Source organism: Perognathus longimembris, chromosome 17 (genome assembly GCF_023159225.1).
Source record: "Perognathus longimembris pacificus isolate PPM17 chromosome 17, ASM2315922v1, whole genome shotgun sequence".
NCBI classification, from domain to species: domain Eukaryota; kingdom Metazoa; phylum Chordata; class Mammalia; order Rodentia; family Heteromyidae; genus Perognathus; species Perognathus longimembris.
The window spans coordinates 11,551,606-11,576,049 of record NC_063177.1 but is presented as its reverse complement, the minus strand read 5'-3'; the positions used below and the strand labels follow the sequence as shown (position 1 = coordinate 11,576,049).

The window sequence follows — 24,444 nt, the reverse complement described above, 5'->3', positions numbered from 1 at the left end:
ATTTCTTAAGTGTTCAATTTCACAATTAGTTTCACAAATTTTTTTATTTTTATTATCTTTAAGTAGTTGGACAAAGGAGTTTCAATTCAACATGTCAGTTTATGAACACAATGTATCTTAATCAATGTTATCCCTCCCATCATTCTCATCCAACAATCAAATTTTTAAATAAAAAAGATATGGTTATGTAAATATTTCAGCTTTGTTATCTAATACCTAAACAATATTTATAAGTGAATAATCAAAAGACAAAGTTCCTTTTTTTTTTTTTGGTCAGTCCTGGGACCTGGGCTCAGGGCCTGAGCACTCACTGTCCCTGGCTTCTTTTTACTCAAGGCTAGCACTCTGCCACTTGAGCCACAGCGCCACTTCTGGCCGTTTTCTATATATGTGGTGCTAGGGAATCGAACCCAGGGCTTCATGTATACAAGGCGAGCACTCTACCACTAGGCCATATTCCCAGCCCCAAAGTTCCTTTTTTTAATGAACAAAGGACAAAGACAGGAAATGAAGGAATTTTTATTTATTTATTATTTATTTATTTTTGCCAGTCCTGGGGCTTGAACTCAGGGCCTGAGCACTGTCCCTGGCTTCTTTTTGCTTAAGGCTAGCACTGTACCACTTGAGCCACAGTTCCACTTCTGGCTTTTTCTGTCTATGTGGTGCTGAGGAATTGAACCCAAGGCTTCATGCATGCTAGGCAAGCATTCTACCACTAAGCCCCATTCCCAGCCCAAATGAAGACATTTTAAAAAGAAAAAATAAACACATAAAAGCTTTGACACCACTGATTTAAAAAAGAACAACACAAAAATGATGAGAATTTTTTTGCTTATCAAATCTGTCAATATTAAAAAGAACAGTGATACCTAAGGCTAACTACCATGTGAAGAATTACAAACTCCTAAGTGCTAGGTATAAAAAAGAAGGCAAGTTCAATTTACACATCAAAGTGTTTCTCGAGATCGGACTGCTTCCCTTTTAGCAATTCTAAAAATCTATCCAAGAAAATATTCAAGGTAAGACTCTAAAATATGTTTTTCTTTGCCAGGGTTTTAGCTTCAAAGTTTCAATCCTTACCCATTCTCTTTCTCACTCTATCTCTCGGCCTCCCTCTGCTCCTCCCCTCCCCTTTCTCATTTCTGAAAATTTAAAGAAAAAGTAAAAACTCAAGGCATATATATATACACACACATACATATGTGTATATATCCATACATACATACACACACATGTATATATGTGTGTATATACATATTAGGCAGGCCTAGTGATCTCTGTGTAAGATTCTTTCCCTTGGCCTCACTGTACCTCGAAGAGCACTTTAAGACGGAGTATACTGACCCTCTTTACCCAAACAATAAGTGAGGGAAGCATAATGCCACCTGCAGCATTATTTATGTCTATGTTTATTTGTGTACATACTTGTGCACCAGTACTAGGGCTTAACCTCTAGGCCTAGGCACTGTCCCTTAGCTTTTTCCTCTAAGGCTTTATCAATTGAGCCACAGGTCCATTTCTGGCTTTTTTTTTGGGGGGGGGGGGAGTTGAAGAATCCCTCCTGTCTGGATTGGCTTTGAACCCAGATCCTCAGACCTCAGCCTCCTAAGTAGCAAGAATAACAGGTACCAGTGATAGCTTTTTAAATGATTATTCCATAACGGTATGTCCACAACATCAGAAAGCACAAAAACCATTGTAATATACATTAAAAGGGCTGGGGCCCGGCCCAGTAACAATGGCTTGTGCCTATAATCCTAGCTACTCAGGAGGCTGAGATCTGAGGATCACAGTTCACAGCCAGTCTGGGCAAGAAAATCCGTGAGACTTTTATCTCTAATAAAAACCACTCACAAAAAGCCAGAAGTAGAGTTATGGCTCAGTGGCAGGGACAGTGTCCTGGCCCTGAGTTCAAGTCCGATGACTGGTATCGAAAAAGGGGGAGGGCCTGCAAACCAATATACCCAAACCCTTGAGTCTGATTCCTCACTATACATCCCCCCCACCCAGTCTTTTTATGGAATTAAACCATTATACTTAGCTCCTTGATTCATCTGGAATTTATTTAATGTATAAGTGTGAGGTAAGGACCCCTTAGTGACATTTTTTGACACTATGTACTTTTTAGAACTATAAATGACCTCCTGTCTCCAGGGATCATTCCAAGAGACCATTTTATGGCAAAATCACTTTATAATGAGGCCTTTTTGGTCTTTACTAACAACCTTCTGGGTGGCCTCCAAGACAAATCTATCTTCAACTGAGTACTGCTTAAGGATGCCCAATGCTGTAGGAAAGTTCTAAAAACACTGCAAGAATAATCTGTATGTGGTACTGTGGGTGACAGTGTGAATTCAAAGACAAGACAAGTGCAATAGGAAAGTAGCTTCCTCTAGGGTTTCACTTAGGAAAAGAGTTGCTGAAGTACTGAAGCTGTTGTATCTACTAGGGACCTAGATTAAGAATAAAAAATACTTACAATGTACTTTTCTCTCTAAATTATTGTCTGACTTAACTATGTAAAGGTCATCTCTCTCCTATACAACAAAAAGAGGACTAAAAATTCACTCTAATTTCTTTAAGACATTAGCACCTCCTGTTTCAATAAATTTTCATCCTACGAAGAAGACCAGAAAAATTCTGATAATCAAGACACTAGAAAGGCAATAAGCATTGCTTTCAAGGTGAGGTGGCTTAGTCACTTAAAGATAATTATTAAGGAAGCGGAGCTGTGGCTCAAAGTGGTAGAACACTGCCTTGAGGAAAGACCTCAGACATTGCCCAGGCCTTGAGTTCAAGCACCATGACAAAAAAAAAAAAAGATAAATATTAAAATAAGAGTGATGCTTGCTACTTGAAAAAATAAAAGCAACCATGAGCCACACAATCTATTATTACCAGCAAAACTATTACATCATGATGAGAGCTCATTGCTATTATCTGCCCAACTATCACATAGCCCAAGGCATTATAATATCACAACAGGTCAATTGCAACACACCACATTCAATTTCACACCAATCAGACTTTGCAGTGGTAAGAATTTTAATACATGGAAGATCACTGTAATAGGAAGAGTAATGTATATACATGCATGCACAGGCGCTCCCTCTCACGCTCTCTCTCTCTCTCTCTCTCTCTCTCTCTCACACACACACACACACACACACACACACACACACAACCCCTTACCAAAAGATGCCCATGTCCCAATCATTGGAACCTGTGAATATGTAGTCATAGTCAAAGGGACTATACAGATATGATTAAGATTAAGGAATTTCAGATAAGAGATTAGTCTACATTATCTAGGCAGAGCCAATATAATCTTACAAGTCCTGAAAAGCTTGAGACCCTTTCCAGCTTTGGTCAGAGGCAGATATAAAGAAGGGTCTAGGAGATGCCATTGCTAGCTTTGAAGATGGAGAAGAGGCTATGAGCCAAGAGATGTGGTTGGTCTTAGAAATTGCAAGAGGCAAGAGAATGGGTTCTCTACAGATCTCTCAGGAAGGAATGCAGCCCTGCTGACATCTTGATCTAAGTCCTAAGGGACCTGAGCTGACCTTCTGACCCATAGAAGTACATGATAAGTGTTTTAAGCTGTAATAGAGAACTAATACAATTCTCCTCTTGTATAACTAATGTATGCTAATTTAAAAACTAATATTGTCTTTTTTTTTTTTTTTTTGCTTGTCTTGGGGCTTGAACTCAGAACCTGCGCACTTTCCCAGAGCTTTTTTTGCTCAAGGTTAGTGCACTACCACCTGAGCCACACTGGCACTTCTGGCATTTTCTGAGTGGTTTGTTGGAGATAAGAGTCTCACGGACTTTTCTGCCAGGCTGCCTTCAAATCGTAATCCTCAGATCTCAGTTTCCTGAGTAGCATGAGCCACCAGTGCCCAGCTAATACAATCTTTTTTTTTTTTTAGAGCTCTTTGAAATAATTAGGTATGCAGATACTTCCTATCTTTAGATATTCAGGAAAACCATCATCTAAATAAATATATAATTATGATAAGATAATCCGATGGCTGCAGGTAAAAGGAATCATATGAATGTTTTTGTTTTGTTTTGTTTGCCCAGAACAACAGATCTGATTCTGATCAAGCCATAAAATCTAACTGCCAATTCATAGAATAATTTAGGAGAGAAGAATACTCAAAACAACATGGATACAAACTGCAAAAGCTAGATGATGGGAAACCATAAGGTATATGATTCACTTTCTTCAAGGAAGAAACTGCACAGAAAAAAAAGCTTGAAAATAATCTCATATATTGTTAAGAAGTTTCTTAATGTATCAGTTCATTGTAATGTATGCACCATATTCAGTGAAATGAGCAGTCTAAAACGACACAGAATTAGAGAAATCTGAACATTGACTATATATGTATAGGAACTGTTAATCTGGTTAAGGACGATAATCACACTATGACCATATGTTAGTATCATTTCCTTTTGTGGTGTGTATGTGTGCATGTGTGCACTGGAGCTGAACTCAGGGCTTCAATCTGACTCTTTGCTTTTTTGTTTAAGGTTGGTGCTCTTCTACTGGAGCCACACGTCCACTTCCAGCTTTCTGGTTAATTAGAGAAATGATTCTCTGGGATTTATACGCTTGAGCTGGCTTCAAACTGAACTAAGATCCTCAGCTCTCAGGTTCCGTAGTAGTGAGGATTACAGGTGTGAGCCACTAGCACCAGGCATGTACAACTTAAAAAACAAATACTACATTCTACAAATATTGTTTAGAGATCTTTTCTGAAATATTGGCCAATGAATTGAGACAATGTTTGGGATTTACTTCAAATATAACCCAGGGGATAGGCAGGTGGGTAGACACTGAGAGGAAAGCAGGCTGGCTATGGAGTACTAACTGTTGAAGCAGAATGAGGTAGGGGGGAATGAAGTCATTATTCTTTCTCTCACTACTGAAAATTTTCATAGCAAAAAGTTATCAATATTGTAATGTGTAAATAAAATGAAGGGAGCTACAACGACAGTTCCTTGTCTGAGCACATGGTAAGGACCCTCAGGACTAAGGATGTGTCTTCTTCCCTAGTCTTTGCCCCAAACAGAAGCCCAATGGGTAGTACAGACCCCTCCATGTTTATCCAAGGACTTACGCACATAGCACTTGTTATTGAAATATCAGTGCATGACCACAGAAGGCCTTCCACACTTACAGAAGAAAATATAGTCACTCTTAGGTCAAAAGGTTCTCGTCAATGCTATCTAGTTTAGATAGTAGAAAAAGCAGTTGCTTTTGGGTCGTCCAGCACCCAGAGAGAAGCAATAGGGATTTCTTATACTTAACACATAGGAGCTCTCCCTGGATAAGGGAAAGAGAGAAGAATGAGGGAACAGTTGGATCTATCTCAAGAAGTTAATCATGGTTAGGAAGACTATCAGATCAAGTTCTAAGAGTAGATGGGGTTTTGGGGGGACTGATTTTTTTTGGATGGTATTGGGGTTTGAATTCAGGACCTCCTACTTGCTAGAAAGGTACTCTACCACATGATCCATTCCACCAACCACTTTTGGTATTAGTTATTTATGATAGGGGTCTCACTTTATGTCCAGTGAGACCTGAAGTTTGATCCTCTTATTCATGCTTCTCTGTTTAACTAGAATGATGGGCTGGCCACCCCACCCAGCCACTGTCAGCCTGGGATGACTAAGGCATGACAACATGCCAAGCTATAGAGTCTAAAATGGAGTCTCAGCTGGGTACTGGTGGCTCACACCTGTAATCCTAGCTACTCAAGTAGCTGAGATCTGAGGATCAGGGTTCAAAGCCAGCCTAGGTAGGAAAGTTGGTGAGACTCTTATCTCCAGTTAACCATCCCAAAACCAGTAGTGAAGCTGTGGCTCACAGTAGTACTCATCTGGAGTAAAAGAAGCTCAAGGACAATGCCCAGGCACTGAGTTTAGGCCACACAACCAACAAAAAAGATAAAATAAAATGAAGTCTCATGACCTTTTATGCCCAGCGGGCCTTGATTGAGACACCCCTGGTATCTTACTCTAAGGTAGCTTGAATTATAGGTTTAAGCCACTGTGTTTGGCTAAGAGTAGATGTGGGTTTTGTTTGGTTGTGCTGTTCTGTTCTGGGGCTTAAACTCAGGATCTGGGCACTGTCCCTGGGCTTTTTTGTTTCTCTACCACTTAAGCCACAGCTCCACTTCTGGCTTTTTGGAAATAAGAGTCTCATGGACTTTCCTTCCTGTGCTGACTTCAAACCACAATCCTCAGATGGTAGCCTCCTGAGTAGCTGGCATTACAGGTATGAGCCACCAGTTCTAAGCAAGCAAGAGTCAATTTTTTTTTTTCCAGTCATGGAGCTTAAACTCAGGGCCAGGTCACTATCCTTGAGCTTTTTTACTCAAGGCTCTACTTTGTGGCTCTACCACTTTGAGCCACAACTCCATTTCCTGTTTTTTGGTGATTAATTTGGAGATAAGAGTCTCACAGACTTTCCTGCCCTGACTGGCTTCGAACCACAATCCTCAGATCTCAATCTCCTGAGTAACTAAGATTATAGGCATGACCAACTGGCATCTGGCCAAGAGCAGATATTTTTATTTGTATATTATTTTGAGGTTTTAGAAAAGGAATCTTTCTAGTCTATATGAAAGCTACAAGAAAGGATATCTTCAAAGAATGTTGTCAATGAAGTTGTGCTTACAGTGGTCCAAAGACCAACTATTGGGATTTCCAGTGTAAACTGGAGTCTGGCTTGCCATCTTCCCTGCCCCTACTTCACAGGAAAATATTTAGAAACCTAAGAATACAGAAATGTAAAACCAATGTAAAAATTCCTGCACAACTCTAAAAGGAATATCTTTAAAATAATGACTAGATTGTATTGATTTAGCAGTTCTATCCATGTATCTCCTGATTAAAGATGGAACAATACTTCACACCTGAGGCTAGCTGTCTAACTCAGGGACAAGAGTCTACATTCAACACAGTTTCCATCCTTTGGTGGTATCATCAGCATGGCCATCTTTTCCCTAATGCCCATTTATGACTCAAAGTAAGTTTATGGAACACAGACCTGGCTAGCTGATTGTGATAAGATCTAGTTTCTGGGTTAGGCAAGGAAGGCATTCACTGCCCTCAAGTCTAAAGTTCTACTGATAAATGTGTTATTTTCTGGCTGATTTCCAAAGTGTTCCTAAAGATCCATGGGTGTACAGAAAGGTAAACAGGTTCTATGGACAAAAAGTCAGAAATGATCTTTTATGGTTCTTTATCTAGTGGAAGACATGGCGATGAAGCAGAAACAAAGTAACCCCAGCACGTGCTAAGATTCCAGTGGTAAAGAAAAGGCTAGTAAGAGTTTTATGTAAAGATTACTTCCATTTTTGTGTTTATCCTTGGTAAACAGCTTGATAGAAGAACATCAAGAGACACATTTCAAAACATGAAAAGTAACTACTGCATTTTCCATTCCTCACCTTCTTACCCCTAAAGCCTAGAAGGCTTTCAAAGGGTGAGATTCCCCAGCCAATGCACGGTGTGTAAAGCTGTATTGTTTTTCATTTTCCTACTTTCCTTCAAATACAGTAATGGGTGAGGCATACAAAACTGAAGGCACAGAGTCAGTGTTTGATTTACTAGATAATTTCATTGTGAAAAGGGAGTGCAAAATTGAATTAGACTTCTGCTTCTGGCCAAGATAGATTGACAGGGACCAGATTTCCCTTTGGCTTGAAACAACTAGGCAGGGGATGGGGGAGAAGACAAAATATTCAAAACAACATTTCAAGAAACATACGTCAGGAAATGAAGGGCAGTGATCCCTGAGAGGGGAAAACAAATGAGATGAGCTCTAAGACTGCTCCAGATTGCTGGCTTAACAGAGCTCCCAGCCCAGATGGAGCCTGGCGGACTCTTGTTTCTGTTTTTCTCAGACAGGCAAATGTTAGAATTGTAGGTATGGACCACCATACCCAGCTCCAGAAGAATCTAAAATATAAAATAGGTCAAGTTAACTTGAGTATGTGGGAACAGTACTCAAGAGAAAAGCTGTACAGAAAGAGCTGTAGACCTGTACTGCGTTTACACAGTTCTCAGCCAAATGCTATTTGGGGCTTCCACAAGTAAGTGAGAAAAGGAACCACTCCAAGAAGGAAATGATCCTCTGATCTCAACCAGGGTCAGACATAGTTCCTATTCCCAACAATCAGGTCACCTCATTATTTATGAAGCATCACGAAGAATATTTAGGATGGTTTTGGCTCACTAGTGCAGTAAATTACCTCTAGACTGGCATCAGTAAACACTGTCTGTAAAGGGTCATATAGGAAGCATTTTAGACTTTGTGGTTCACATGGTCCCTAAAACTACCACTGAACTCTGTCATTGCAAATAGGAAAGCATCTACTGATAATGTGTAAATGAAGGAGCATGACTATGTTCCCATAAAACTACTTATGAGCCTTAACTAAGTTTCCTATAAGTTTTACAAGTCATAAAATACTTTTCTTTTGATCACTTTCCACCATTATAAAAGTTAAAAGCCATTTTTTAACTTGTGTATCATATAAAAAGAGGATAGTAGGCCAGATCTGGCCCACAGGTCAGGGTTTTCTGATCTCTGCACTATAATAAACATCTCTTTGGTCTATTTTAGAAATAAAACCCAAATAATAACAGCATCCAACAACAACTCTCAAGAATATGTCTAGACAAGCCTAGAACACAGAAAACAAAGGGGCATGATCTCCCTGATATATGACTGTTAACAAAGGGAGACGGAGAGACAGTAGAGACCAAGTCTGTGAACACTGTATATGTGCTTGATACATTGTATATTGCATATGGGTCTACCTGACCTAGACAAGGGATGGAAAAACAGGTTGTAAGATATCACAAGAAATGTACACACTGCCCTACTATGTAACTGCACCCTCTTTGCACAACACCTTGTAAAAAAATTTATGTTCAATTAATAATAAAAAAATAATAAAAAAGAATATGTCTAGAAATTCAAACACATCTAGTACTGATGAAATAAAAAAGCACATTAACTTATATCCAAATAAACATTTACCTTACAAGAAGTCTGTTCTTACCATTCTCACATAATATTGTGCTAGAAGTTGCAGCAAATGTAAGAAGAAAAATAAATGGCATCCAGATTGAAACAAAGAAGCAAAACTTCTCAGACAACATGATCATTTGTGAAGAAAAATCCTACAAATAAGCAACTAGAATATATGAGTAAATGTTGCAAGGTCATACAATGTATAAATGACATACAAAAACTAAGAGTGTATACACACACACACATGCAAACAGCAGACATATTTAAACACTAAAAATTTTAATAATGAAGTCTTAAAATGTTTATAATAAAGTATGAAATGCTTAGGAATAAAACTTATTTTTAAAAATCTAATATGACAGGGGCTGTTGTCTCATGCCTGTAATACTAGCTACTCAGGAAGCTGAGATCTAAAGATTGTGGTTCAAAGCCAGTCCAGGCAGGAAAAGTCTGAGAGACTCTCCAATTAACCACTAGAAAACCAGAAGTGGCACTGTGCCTCCAAGTGGTAGAATACTAGCTTTAAGTAAAAAAAAAGCACTCAGGGACAGCACCCAGGCCCTGAGTTCAAGCCCCATGATCAACTAAAAAAAAAGAGAAAAAGAACAGAAAAATTAAGCAGACTTATGTAGAACTAAATAAATCCATATTCATGGATTAGGAGATGCAGTCAGTTAAGACATCAATTCTCTCCAGATTCATCTAAAGATTCAATGTGATCTCAATCAAAATTCCAAGACACTTTCTTTTTGAAGAAATTGAAAACAGATTCTAAAATTCATATGGAAGTGTAAAAAGACCTAGAAATACCCCAAAAAAATTGTGAAAAAGAACAAAGTTGGGTGATTTATATTATGTGACTTAAAGATCTGTCAGAAAAACTCAATAATCAAGACAGTGTATGTAACAAGGGAATAAAGATAAACAAACAGACTAAAAGAAAAGAATAAAGAGTACAGAAATAGGGCCATACAAATATGACTGATTTTTTTTCAAACAAAGGCAGAGACGTTCATTAATAATAGTCCAAGTTATTATTTTAATGGTGCTAAAAAAAACTGACTAACTGGACTTCAAAGTTAGGAACTTCTCTTTGAGTGACACTGTTAGGAGATGAAAAAGAAAGGAGATTGAGGAAAAAATGTTTCTAAAACATATGCCTGACAAACAACCTATAAATGATTATCTAAAAAAACTTACAACTTAATTTTAAAACCTCAATTTTTTTTTAAAAAGTAAATGATTTGAAGAAAAGACAGTTCACCAAATATAACATAGAGGTGTAAATATGAAAGTACAGGCAAATATTCATTATTCAGGAGAGAAATATATAACAGAACCACAGTGAAATATACTTTAACACTTAGTAATATGGGTAAAATGAAAAAAAAACTACTAGAACTCTTAGACTTTCTGAAAGGGGTATAAAAATGGTACAGCCACTTTTTCAAACTAGTTGGCAGCTTCTTTAAAAATTAGATACATACTTCAAACTAGGAGATAGCAAAATGTCAAATAACAGTTATTTATAAATGGTCAAACATCTAAACTGACTCTTCTTCAAAGAAGACAAATAGCCAAGTACACAAAGTGTTCAAAACCACTAATTTTCCAGGAAGAACAAATTAAAACTTAGAAATTAAAACCAGAAGGTATCATATCACTTCACTCCACTGAAAATGACTTAACAAAAGAAAATAATAACAAAAAAACCCCACAAGAATACAAACATTGACACAGATATAGAGACAGGAAACCCTTAGACACTGATGATGGTAATGTAAATTAAGACAGCTATAATGGAGATGAGTATGAAAAGAAAGTTCTTCAAAAAAGAAAAACAGGAGAAAATGAGGGAGGAACACTGTTCAAAAAGAAATGCACTCATTACCTTACTTATACAACTGTAACCACTCTGTACATCACCTTTACAATAAAATTTAAATTAAAAAAGTGCCAGGCACTGACTGTGACTCAAAGCCAGTAAGACAAATCTATGAGATTCTTATCTCCAATTAACCAGCAAAAGCTAGAAGTGTAGGTGGGGCTCAAGTGGTAGAATGGTCACCAGCCTTGTGTGAAAAGACTGAGTGAAATCAGAGGCCAAGAGCTCAGGTCCCAATATTACTGCACACATGTGCATGTACGCCACATGAGCATACACACACACTCATACACATACACACAGACCTACTATATGAACTAGCAATTCCACTACCAAGTATTTCTCCAAAGGGACTGAGATAATATGACAAAGAGACATCTGTACTCCCATGTTCATTAAAACATTACTTCTAACAGCCAAGAGAAAATAATTATAAATGTCCACCAATGGATGAATGTATATGCTATGTATACACAATGGAATACTATTCAGTCATAAAAGAGAGAAATTCTGTCATTCGCAACATGGATGGACTTGGAGGACATTATATGATGTGAAATAAACCAGACACAGGAAGACAAAGACTGCATGATCTCACTAATATGTGGAATCTAAAATCCTCAAACTCACAGAAGCCGAGCATAGGATGTGGTTACCAGATGTTAGTTAAAGGATTCAAAATTTCAGTTAGGCAGAAAGATGTTTAGAAGCTCTATTGTACACTGCAGTGACTAATACAACTGAAAATTGAGAATAGATTTTAAACTTTCTCACCACAATATGTGAACTAATGCATATGCTACTTTGATTTAACCATTCCACAGTGTATACAAACATCGGTTATACACCAAAAATACAAACATTTTAATTTGCTAATTATAATTGTAAAACCTTTTAATAAAAATACTTCAGGAGAGTCAGGCTTTGGAAGCTTAACTACTCAGGAGACGGAGATCTGGAGAATCAGAAAAGGAAGAAAAGTATTAGAGCCCTCTCCCCCTCTAACCAGTTAAAAGCTGGGTTGGAGGTGTGGCTTAAGTAGTAGAGAGCCAGCTGAGCAAACAAGCCAACCTGAGTTGAATCCCCAATACCAGAAAGAAAACAACAATGAGAAAATCAACTTAAGATCCCAGGGAAGTAGCTCACTGGAAGAATATGCATCTTCTATTCACCAGGTTCCAGATTCAATTCCCAGCACACACACACACACACACACACGCACGCACGCACGCACACACACAAACAAACAAAAAACAAATCTGCTACATGGTTCAGTCATTCTACTTGTAGATATCAACCAAAGGAAAATAAAAGTTTATGCCTAGGCAAAAATTGAATACATAAATGGACATATCAACTTCATCTACAAGCACTTGGGCCAGCGGCGCAATGGATAACACGTCTGACTACGGATCAGAAGATTCAGCTTCATCTACAATTACTCAAACTGAAAACACAAATATCCATAAACTGAATGGATACAAAGACTGCAGCAAATTTTAAAAAATGGAAGACTATTCTACAAGATGAGAGAAGGAAATCCTGATGCCCACAATAACACAGATACATTTAAAAATTATGCTTAGAGAGAGAAGCCAGATCTCCTTCCTCTCCCACCCCTGCCAATAGTTAATACTGCATAATTCTACTTACATAAAATTATAGAAAATAAGAATCTAACCTATAGTGATGGAAAGCAGACCAGCAGTTGTCTAGAGATGGGACAAAGACAATAGGAAGAACTACAAAGAGACATGAAGACTTCTGGGAGTAATGATTATGTTCCTTACTTCGATTTTTTGATGCTTTCATCAGTGCATAGATATGTCAAAGCTAATCAGATCATACGCTTGAAATATGTGCTAGTTATGGTACTGACTATTCCCCAATGATGCTGTTTTGAGAAAGAATCAAAGAATGACATAAACACTGACATGAAAAAAATGCTGATATTAAAATGTACATATTAAGTGAAAAAAAAACCTGTGGAATGATACATATGTAGCAGATAGCTGGATATCTCACAATCCCATTTACATGAATGTATTTGTGTTCATTCTGAATATATATATGTGTGTGTATATATATATATATACATATACAAGAAGTCTAAGGAAACACAATGATCATGTACAGTTTTGAGATTGGAGAAGGAAAAAAGGAAGCTTTTTCAGCTTATCTGTCTCTATATTGCCTGACTTTAGTACAGCAAACATGCATTACTTCTGAAATGAAAAAAAAAAAAAAAGAAGAAACAAAGTTCAGACAGCCACCAGTGGCTCAACCTGTAATCCTAGCTACGAAAGAGGCTGAGATCTAAAGATCACAGTTGGAAGCCAGCCTGAGCAGTAAAGTCCCCTGTGAGACTCTTATCTCTATTTAGCCACTCAAAAACCAGAAGTGAAGCTGTGGCTCAAAGTACAACACTAGCCTTGAGCAAAAAGCTCTCAGGGGCAGAACCCAGGCCCTGAGTTCAAGCCCCATAACCAACAACAACAAAAAAGAAAGTTCAAAACTAAAAAGTTATTAGGTTTAAAGCTAGGGGACAAAATGAACTTGAAAGCAAAAGCTACAATAACTTATTATTTCAAAGAAGAAAAAGATGGCATCTTGTTTGTGGAGAAAAACAAAGGACATATGTATCATGTTTACCTGGATGTCAGACCTGCTCTCTGCAGTCACCCAAGAGTGGTGCCAAGACAGAAGCCAGCCCTGTCTAGTCTCCAGATTATTCTGGGGCACAAACATGTCAAGAGCTTTAAAAGACCAACAACTTTCACTCTAGTTTTCCATGGGAGAAGGACCAGTCAAAACCACAATCAAAATCTAGCAAAAGGGGCTGGGATGTAGCTCAGTGGCAAAGCACTTGCCTAGCAAGTGCAACGTCCTGGGTTCAATCCCCAGCACCAAAAAAGAAAAGACAAAAAAAAACATCTAGCAAAAGGAGGGCTGGAAATATGTGGCCTAGTGGCAAGAGTGCTTGCATTGTATACATGAAGCCCTGGGTTCAATTCCCCAGCACCACATATGTAGAAAACAACCAGAAGTGGCGCTGTGACTCAAATGGCAGAGTGCCTTGAGAAAAAAAAAAAAAATTAGCAAAAGTTTTGAGGCCTATGTTCCTTGAGAATTCAAATACCTTGGATAATTTTCTGTTGCTGTTGTCGAATTTCATCAAAGCCCAAACCTCTGGTCTCCTCTGGCTCCTCAAAGAGCCAAGGATTGGGTGCTCCTCGCTTAGCCTCTTCACTCATCAGGCTGGACCTAAGAGAAATATTAAGTGCATTCATTACATATCTCAAAAGACTATAGCCCAATTACAAATTATGCATATAAATGCAGAGGTGGCCAGTATTACAAGCTTTGAAAATTACACAATTTATTGCATCATTAGTTTATTCCAGGAATTTGTTCAGTGCCTGTCAGAAACAGGAGGATGAATAAGGCACAGACTTGGTCCCCAGAGAATGACTGTTTAAGAGATATGGGGGATGACTTGACCCAATAATTGCAGGAGAGGTTGTTAATGGTCTTATAGTTTGAAAACACAAGGTCAATTGGAAGTGGTCTTTGCATTATAAGTCTGTCTTACCAGCTATGTGACATCAAAAGTACAATTTGGGGGGGTGTCTTATTTTGGTACTGGGGGTCAAACCCAGCATATTGCACTATACTAGGCAAGTGTTTTGCTACTGAGATAAATTCCAGCCCCAAAGGTACAACTATTATTTCTCTGACAGTTAATGTTGTAATTGCATATTAGAGCACAAAAACAACTGCCTAAGTCTGCATTAAAGAATACTTGCTTGCTCAGACACAGACAGAAACACAAGCAGAGTTTCAAATTCAATTCTATGAATATTGTGCAGTGATCATAACATGACCAAACACCATACGAATTATCAATCCTAAGGTTTATTCCCTGTAGTTACCCACAGGCCCTTTTGCACCAGACAGGCCCATTTCACTGTCCAAAGAACAGTTTCCACCTCTGCACCACCTTCCATAGGCTTCTTTTTATCCTGAGTCCCCACTGTCCACATTCTTTGCAAGCTGTTGAGATCATCAAGCCTAGGAAACTGTCTCTGACTACTTCAGCACAGAAATGAACATTCTCATTATAGCTCTCATCAGATTCAGAAAAAATGATAATGACAATGTCTTAGGAGTATCAGTGACAGCAAAATAGTGAAAGCATATTAAGCAGTTGCTATGTGCAAACCCAGCCTTAGGGGATTTACACAGATTCACTCATTTCTCCATTATTTATCTGTCTTCTAGCCCTGACGGCTTCTTGTGGATTGTCTAGAAATAACTGCACCCCTGTTGTTTAGGCTTTTATATACATAAGTCTTATGTGCACTTAGAAGGCAGAAACTGAAAATCACCTTCACTGGCCGGCACCCTGTTCCCTACAGGGAATAGGAAACTTCCAGAACAATGCATCGTGGCAAGACAGGGCACAGGTTATTGCTGGGTGGGCTGAGTAATAGAATTCATTTATTCAAAACTTACATGGAACATTTTATGGCAGGATTAAAGTAAAATAAGTTGTTAACAAAATAAAGCAGATTCTCTTTGTAGGGACTAGTCTCATTCTGGGCCAGGGCGGGGTGGTGGTGGGACAATATGCAGAATGCATGTAAGTCTTTGATGTAATGCTTGGAAAATAATAATTATTCAATAAATTATCACCCACTATTGTACTATATACATTAAGAGGTCTTGAAAATTATTTTTAATAAGCATACCTAAAAGCAACATTAATTTCATCTTTTTAGCTCTTTAAAACTGATAAGATATATGTATCAAATGCTAGAAGGATATATGTATCAAAGAACAAACTCAGGCCAAATTAAAAAAAATGTTTATTCCTTGCACTAAGATATTTAGCATAGATCTGGTCTCTTATCCAAATATACTGATTAACATGCCAAATAGAAGTATGCTTTTCTTCCACTCTCTCAAAGATAGATGTCTTTTTGAAACCATACTTTATATGACTGGTCCCAACAATCCAAGATGTCAAAGTCTCAAACTTATTTCATGTACTAATCATTCAACTTCACCTAGCTTTGAAGACAGAAAGAAAGCAACAACAACAAAGAAGCAGCAGCAGCAGCAAAGGAGGAAATTTGCAACCAAAACATACCCTTTACTCCTAAACAATCTTTCTGCGTGCCAACTTTTGTTGTAATAGGATCCATGTGGAACTCTGAATAAGGCTCACTACCATAGGTTCAAGATACTAAAAGTCACCTCTAAAGTGCACTGGTAACCAGCTTTATCCATAAGCATAGTACAATTGGTTGACATTGCTTCTCTAAAGTTAGTGTTGGAATAGTTCACTGTTGGCTCTTATAAGAGTGTGCTCTGAAAATTTAGTATTAAAGGCTAGAGATATAGCTAAGTGGTATGGGTAAATGCTTAGTATGACTAAGACTGTGAACACACACACACACACACACACAAATACTAAAAGGGGAAAATAACAAGTGTGAATTTTCAGAAATCTCAAAAACGATTTATCAGGACTATAGCTATATATTTTAAATGCCTATGCATAATTCAAATAAAACACTCATTTCAAGCAGATATATAGAGAAGATGTTCCAGCGTTATATAATCCTCAAAGCCGAATTGTCTTCCTTGCCTTCCACACTTCTGCTTTGGTGTTTCTATTTTCCTACCCAAACTCCAGCAAGGGATTTTATTAGGAAGAGCAGCTAAGATTAAGATCACAGGCATTCCTATTTACAGAACACTTGATTTTCTTTTCATCAGACTTATGCTAAACATTTGGGGTGATACCTATTGCTACTTGCTGTTCAAATCATGTGGGCCTACCCTAATTGGACCACATCAGCAGCTGGGGCTAGGGAGATTATACACAAATAGTTACATAGAAAAGGCATGTCTTCCTTATCCTGATTGAAAATTACTATGTTAAAGGCTTGCTAGCTTAAGTCTACCCATGATAGTTTCTATGTATTCTATGTACTTGGGCATTTTCATTCAGGTTATCTCCAACTAGATTCATCCCCAACTCAACAATCCAAAATCAAATATGTTACTTTCATACCCCATAAGATTTTCTTCTTCTATACACTCTATTTTGGCTATTAGCAACTCATCCAAGTTTTTTTTCCCTTTTGTCTATCTCCCACATCCCATCAATGACTAAGGCCACCCTCAGAGATGTTTCCCAGTTCCCTACCCTCATTTCCATCTCCTTGATACAGCACTGATTCAGATCTTCATCATTTCTGTGTATGGGGACCATGCCTACGACCTTCTGATTGGTCTCCTTTCTTCCAGTCACCTTCATCCCAATCATCTTACACACAGCTGCTGGAGTTATCTTTCTAAAGCAAAGATCTTGCCATTACCATTTGCTTAGTTTAAAACCTCTGTGACCCCCCCCAGAATCTACAAGTCAAGTGTAAGCCTTACAAGATGGTCCCAGTGACCTTTCTGATGTCACCTCCCCACATCCTGCTTCTCCTTCAGCCACACACACTGCTGCTCACCACAACTCAGACAAAGGCACAAACTTTCACACTCTCATGTTTTTGTATGAGTCTGGAGGGTCTCCGCCCCCACCCCTTTGTCCATCTGGCAAAATTCTATTCATCCCCTAAGGCTCAACTTAAATGTCACTTGTGCCTCTCAGTCTTTCCTGATCCCCACACCATCCCCCTTCCCAAGAATCAATCACTTGCTGCTGCTCCCAGGGCACCTTGTTCACAGCCTCCAACGTGGTATTTATCAAGCAGGATTGTAGTTAGTTATTTACGCATCTGTCTCCCTTCCTAAATGATGAGCTCTGTGAGGAAAGAGGCCACATGACAGCCAGGTTTATATGCCCAGCATTAAAAAAAAAAAAAAGCAGACTGGACTGGAAATATGCTAGAAAAGCACTGTCTGTAAATGTTTATGAAACAGAACTGGGGAACCCAATAAGGGTTTCAAGCTAGAGAAAGCCAAAATGAGTAAGGCATTTAACATTTTTATCTTAGGCAGTAAAGGCTGATATTGTTCATGCAGATGGAGAGAATTACTTGAAAGGGAATTCTATTAGTATATGAACTTTTACTTCATCCTCACTTCTAGAATGACAAGGAGCATTTCTCCTTTGGAAAGTTAAAGACATGAAATGAACATTATTATGCCTCTGAGTTTAGGACATTTTTTTTTTCTGTGCTAGGGATGAAACACAGGTCCTTGAACAGCCTAGACTAGTGATGTATTACTGATCTATACCCCCACCTCTTTTTATGTATTGTTGCGATGGTACTGGGGCTTGAACTCAGATCTTGGCACTCGTCCTTGGCTTTTTCAGCTCAAGGCTGGTACTCTACGACTTGAGCCACAGCTCCACTTCCAGCTTTTTGGTGGTGGTTTATTGGAGATTAGAGTCTCACAGACATTTCCAGGCTGGCTTTGAACCTCAATCCTCAGATTTCAGTCTTCTGAGTAGTTAGGAATATAGTATTAGCCTACCACTCTCCTTTAAGAAAAAGAATCGCAGACATTACCAAGCTAGCCTCAGACTCCTTGGCTCAAGAAATCACACTGCCTCAAAATCCTTTAGCTGGGACTACAGGTCTTCCACACCATGCCCAGATCATATTTTTCGTTAAAACACCTAGAAATTTTTATCCATGTTGCAGCTGGAACTTACCTAATAAATGGAACTTATCAAATAAATGATATATTATTAAATACTATTAATCTTACATTGACTTTTAAACCAAAATGGTCTCTTCTAAAGACATAAAATAATTTCATTTTCATCCCCTAAAGTAGTGTGCATTATTAGATTATAATAATATTGAGGGCTTAGATAGCCCATCTCTCAGCTGATAAATGTAGTTGGAGCTTGTCAGTACACAGGAAGATTGAATAGGGAACTGAAAAGGCAGTGAATTCCAAGAAGCAGCTTTTTTTAGCATTTCAAAAAGATGTACAAGTAACTATATAAAATATTTGTCTGGGAAAAAATGGCAGTATTTGAGTATTCACCAAGCACAGGCTGGTTTACAGAAAAGACTAGCAAAGCTCATTCTAGGGAGTCAGTAAACTGAGTCATATTAGAACAGCCCAGAGTGTGAAAATGCTAGTCAAGGAATGGGCATTTCTTCTTTCATAACTTTTTGTGTAGTTTCACTCTGAATATACAGATGCACAGAAGCTCAGGTTTCAATCAGAAATAGATTCTTTCACATCAGTTCTTTAGAGACAAAGTCTGGCAACAATATGCAGGCCACCTTACACTGAGGAGAGGCTGTGGTAAGCAAGCAGGCCAAAAGGCTGTTGCAGTAATTTTAATGGACCACGATGGGGGTCTGGATGAGGATGGAAAATGACAACAGGGTACAGAGAGAAAGGGACAATAAACATACCAATTAAAAAGGGAAATTCTGGGGCTGGGAGTATGGCCTAGTGGCAAGAGTTCTTGCCTCGAATACATGATGAAGCTCAAGGTTCAATTCCTCAGCACCACATATATAGAAAATGGCCAGAAGTGGCACTGTGGCTCAAGTGGCAGAGTGCTAGCCTTGAGCAAAAAGAAGCCAGGGACAGTGCTCAGGCCCCAAGCCCAAGCCCCAGGACTAGGGAAAAGAAAAAGTTTTAAATGTATATGTACAGATACATATATGCATCCAATTAATAAAACATATCATTTAAAAAAATAAAAAGGAAAATTCTGCTGGGTGCCAGTGACTCATGCCTGTAATCATAGGTACTTAGGAGGCTGAGATCTGAGGATCATAGTTTGAAGCCAGCCCAGGCAGGAAAGTACATGAGACTCTTATCTCCAATTAACCATCAAAAAGCTAGAATTGGAGTTGTGACTTGAAGTAATAGAGTGCCAGTCTAGAGTGAAAATGCCAGGTGAAAAAAAAATGCCAGGTGAAAACTCTAGGCCCTGTGTTCAAGCCCTAGTACAAGCACTCTTGTGTGCATGCACACACACACACACACACACACACAGAGACATACAAACAAGGAAATTACACAAGTTCTGGTGAATAGACTGGATAAAGATGTCCAAATTGGTTGAGTTGGCAGTTGACACAACTTAAGGTAAATTTCTCATTACTTTTCAAACTTCAGCAGTGTCTAATAACAAGCCCAAAACAGTGCTGCTCCTTCAAGACCATGGTCCCTGATCTGTGGATGTATGGAGACTTGTAGTTGAATTTACACAGCATTTTCAATCCAGTATTGCATCCTTTTGTGTGTGTGTCCTATTCATCTTAATATCAATAAAAATCGTTCATATTGATGAAAATCTTAAAAATATTTTAAAGAAAAATAGATGGTAGCTCACACCTGTAATCAGCTACACAGAAGGCTGAGATCTGAGGATTGAGGTTCAAAGCCAGCCTGGGCAGGAAAATCCATTAGACTCTTATCTCCAATTAACCACCAAATAAACCTGGGAATTGGCACTGTGGCTGAAAAGCTCAGGGACAACACCAGGTGCAGAGTTCAAGCCTCACAACCAACCAAAAGAAAAAGAAAAAGAAGAAGAAGGAAGAGGAGGAAGAGGAGGAGGAGGAGGAGGAGGAGGAGGAGGAGGAGGAGGAGGAGGAGGAGGAGGAGGAGGAGGAGGAGGAGGAGGAGGAAGAAGAAGAAGAATAGATATGCGGGGCAGGACAGGCCATCAAGGTCATTAGATTAGTTTGGCCTCCAACTTAAACTTCAGAAATTGTAAAGTAGTGTGTCTCAGAAGAATCATCCAGCCACTCTAAAATCAAACTGGAAAGCATGTGTTCTTTACCTGAAGTGTTTGCTTATCATTTGTATCTTAAAAGGAGAAGAGGAACCAGGAGTGATATACAAAAACCCTAAGAATTCCAAGTGTGAGCCCAGTTGACCACTGTCAGCCCCATGGCAGTGGAGAGCCACCTACTGGTTAGTAGTCAAAGTTCAACTCTAGCAACACATGGCCAACTTTTACAGGAAGCAGCTCAGTACTTAATTATTGCACAATGCATGCTTGCAAACATGCTTAGAAATATAGCGTGTAAAAGTCGACACTACGTGCATCTAGTGTGACAGAGCTTCTCTCCCCAGAGCCAGGCCCTCTGAGTACCATTCTCAGTAACAGCTCTGCCCTTCACTTGGTTCTTCACCCCTCAACACACTAAATGACATCCAATGAGTATCCAATTGAAATGAACAATTTGCACTTAGGTCTTTGCCACAATGCCACTGATTTTCCTTTAACATATCTGTTTCTATTTTGGTTCATGTTATAGTGATCAAATGCAATAAAAATGTTCAATCAATTGTACACTCACTGCTCTAGGGACAAAGATACAAGTGTAGTGACACAAAATCCCTGGCTGGCAGGCAGTGCATCAACAGTAGAAAATTTTGTGTTTGGATACTGATGGACAGGAATCCCAATTTGGCACTAAAAGACTAAGGCTACTGATGAATAATGTATATAATTTGAGAAGCACAAAGCCAAGGGCTGACTAGATATTCATCATTATCTCCTCAATTACTTGCTTTTATTATATCAACTCACCTAATTCATACCTAACAATGCATTCTGTTGAGATGGACATTCACACTTTGGGAGGGGAGTATACTCAGGCCTGGGCACTATCCCTTAGCTAGCACTCTACCACCTGAGCCATGGCTCCACTTCCAGCTTTTTGGAGGTTAATTTGAGATAAGAGTTGCATGGACTTTCCTGCTTAGGCTGGCTTCGAATCATGATCCTCAGATTTTTGCCTACTGAGTAGCTAGGGTTACAGGTGTGAGCCACTGGCACTCAGCTCCAACACATACTTTTAACCAAGGCACCTTATCCCTCTGGAGACAGAGCCCAAGAGTCTATAAGAAACTATAAACTCTCTCAGATGACTTTCATGCAACCAGCTGGACACCATTGTGCAGTCTGGTGTGGAAGCTGGTGCATTAAAGTAAGTAGGACTCAAGTACCTGAGTAGGAGAAAGATACACCCAGTGCCTAAGTTCTACTCACTCTACCGGGGCTGTTCATGTGTTCATTCCTTCCAGTCTCCAGCTTCTTCCTCTCATATTGTTTTCTCACTTTTCTAATCTCTTAGATGGCTTTTAGCCATTGTTTTGCACAAGATGGAAACACTGCTCCAAATGGCACAAAATCTGTCTTCCCTTCTGCTGAGATCACTGACAATGATCTTATAGAGCAATTGCCAGTTCACAAAGGGCCTTCACATACACTAATCTCATTCACCTTCACATTATTTTGAAGAGTTATGAATGTCTTCATGAAATGGAATCAAAACCCTAACCTTAGTTCCTTCCACCAAGTGAAATGCATTTAGCACCATTCAGATGCCTGATTGGAGCGAACACAGCCCACAGGTTCAGTGGACAGGAAAAAGGGCAAGTACTCAAAGCTTGGGCTCTAAGAGGGCTCTAAAAGGGAACTGCAGTAGGAAATGAAGATCAGAAGAAATAGGGTGGAGACACAAAACCAGGGCAAAGGACAAGTAGACTACAATTCCAGTTCTCACTCTGCCCTTAATTCAACTTGGACAGAGTGATAACTCTTCATCTGTAAATCAAAACACAATCCCTTCTCAGTTGTATGAAGATCAAATAAAACAATACACACAAAAGTACTTGGTTAGATAGGCAAGAGGGGAAAAGAGAGATCTAAATAAGCCCCCTTCCTGTTCAAAAAATAAGCCAATAAATTTCAATGTAGTGTTTTGATGTATAAAAAGCACAAGTTGGAAAGTAGTAAACAGATTTCTCAAATAACCAACATAATGACCTAAATATAATATGCATAGGTAATTTATCTTTTTTACTTATCTGTTAGTAATAGGCTGGAACCTTGCCCCCTACACACTTCTCGTTAAATTCTAAGTGACTTTTGAAATTTAAAATTAATGCATGCAAAGGTAGAGAATGTCTTTATCATAACCAAACCACGTGAGTTAGGATTGAAATTCAAAATAGGTACCAATTTATCCATAAATTATTAACCAAACTGACGAAGCTTCGCAACACCCACAGCTGTTGAATGTGGGGGCAGATACAGCTCAAGGAAGGCAGAGAGAGCATTCCAGCTTCTAAGAAACAGACTCAGTGGCTCCTGACAAACTCTGAACACCTGGGCCTGTTGTCCTGGGATGCTCCCTGAGGCCTCTGTCCTATAGGAATGGAGGCCACACTCCATATGGACATTGACCTCAGCATTGTATGTAACTGTAAAACACAAAACAAGTCAACTATCTATCAGATAGAGGGTGAAACCATGATGGTGTATTTATACTGTAGAAACTGAGGATGGGACAAAATCGATAGAACATCACAGATGATGATATTCAAATACAGAAAATGGATTTGCAGCTCCTGGAAGAAACAGAAAAGGGAAGAGAATGAAAATGAAAGCCTTTCCTAGAGTTAAGAAGCACAAGGCAGTTTCAATGTTCTCTCCTGGCTTTGAAGAAAGAGTCCAAGTTTTCTAAATCTAGTATCTTCTATTATTGACTTACATCTCCACCTTGTGGAGAGTTCAGAAATAGCTCTTAAAGTGTATGCATCAAGCATAAGTGTAAGTTTACTTGAACAGAGTATATATGTTTACATGTCTATAGCCATATATTAAGACACTCATATGTAATATATAGGGAAATGTAGGTGTGTACACATTTCTAAGTTCCTATGCCCTAAATGCTCTCTTGTCTGACCTTTTATAGGAGACAGCAGAGGTCAAGACTTGTTTATCTTATGGACATCTAGTTGACCTAATGGCACTTACTGAAAAGACAGATGAATTTGAGCCAGATGCCGGTGGCTAACACCTGAAATCCTAGCTACCTCAGAAGGCTAAGATCTGAGGATCACAGTTCTTGGGCAGGAAAGTCCACGAGACTTATCCAATTAACCACCGATAAGCTAGAAGTGGAGTTGCAGTTCAAATGGGAAGTCATCAGCCTTGTGTGAAAAAAGCTCATGGACAGTACCTAGGCCCTGGGTTCAAGCTCTACTACCAGTGCATGCGTAAGCACACACAGGCCTTTCAAGTAAAGAAACCTCCAGATTGTAACTTCCCACCACTTACAAACAGACTGCTTGCTCACATTTCCCATGGTAATAGTTGGATACCTCTGCTGACTTGATCAATGACATGGACTTTCAACAACTAATAGCTGTGCAGAGCTCTTAGGTCTTTGCTTTTACTTGCTCAATCAATCATCCACATAAACAATCTCTCCCTATAGTCTCTACTTAAAACTCAGCCTTTCTAGTTCTTTCTAGCCCATAGAGAAAAGAAATCATCCACAATAAATGACTATAGAGATATCTTTGAGCAATAATGTCTCTAAGTACATGCATAGCCTAAAACTTCAGACAGCTTCTTTGCCAAGTTCTGAGACAGTTATAAGATATTTAACAGAACAACTTTAAACATTCTACTTAATCTTCAAGATACACTGTTGAACAAAATGAAGTTTCACAGTAAGAAGTACATAGTAATACC

At 38.8% G+C, this 24,444-nt stretch overlaps 1 protein-coding gene across 1 annotated transcript in view; it reads right to left on the bottom strand.

The window, feature by feature from the left end:
• The window catches only part of Stx8 (syntaxin 8), a 257,324-nt gene that overhangs the window by 187,688 nt on the left and 45,192 nt on the right, over nt 1–24,444 (bottom strand). Inside the window, exon 5 of the mRNA XM_048365223.1 lies at nt 14,080–14,204. Coding sequence (XP_048221180.1) covers nt 14,080–14,204 — 125 coding nt within the window. The remainder of the gene's footprint in view (nt 1–14,079; nt 14,205–24,444) is intronic.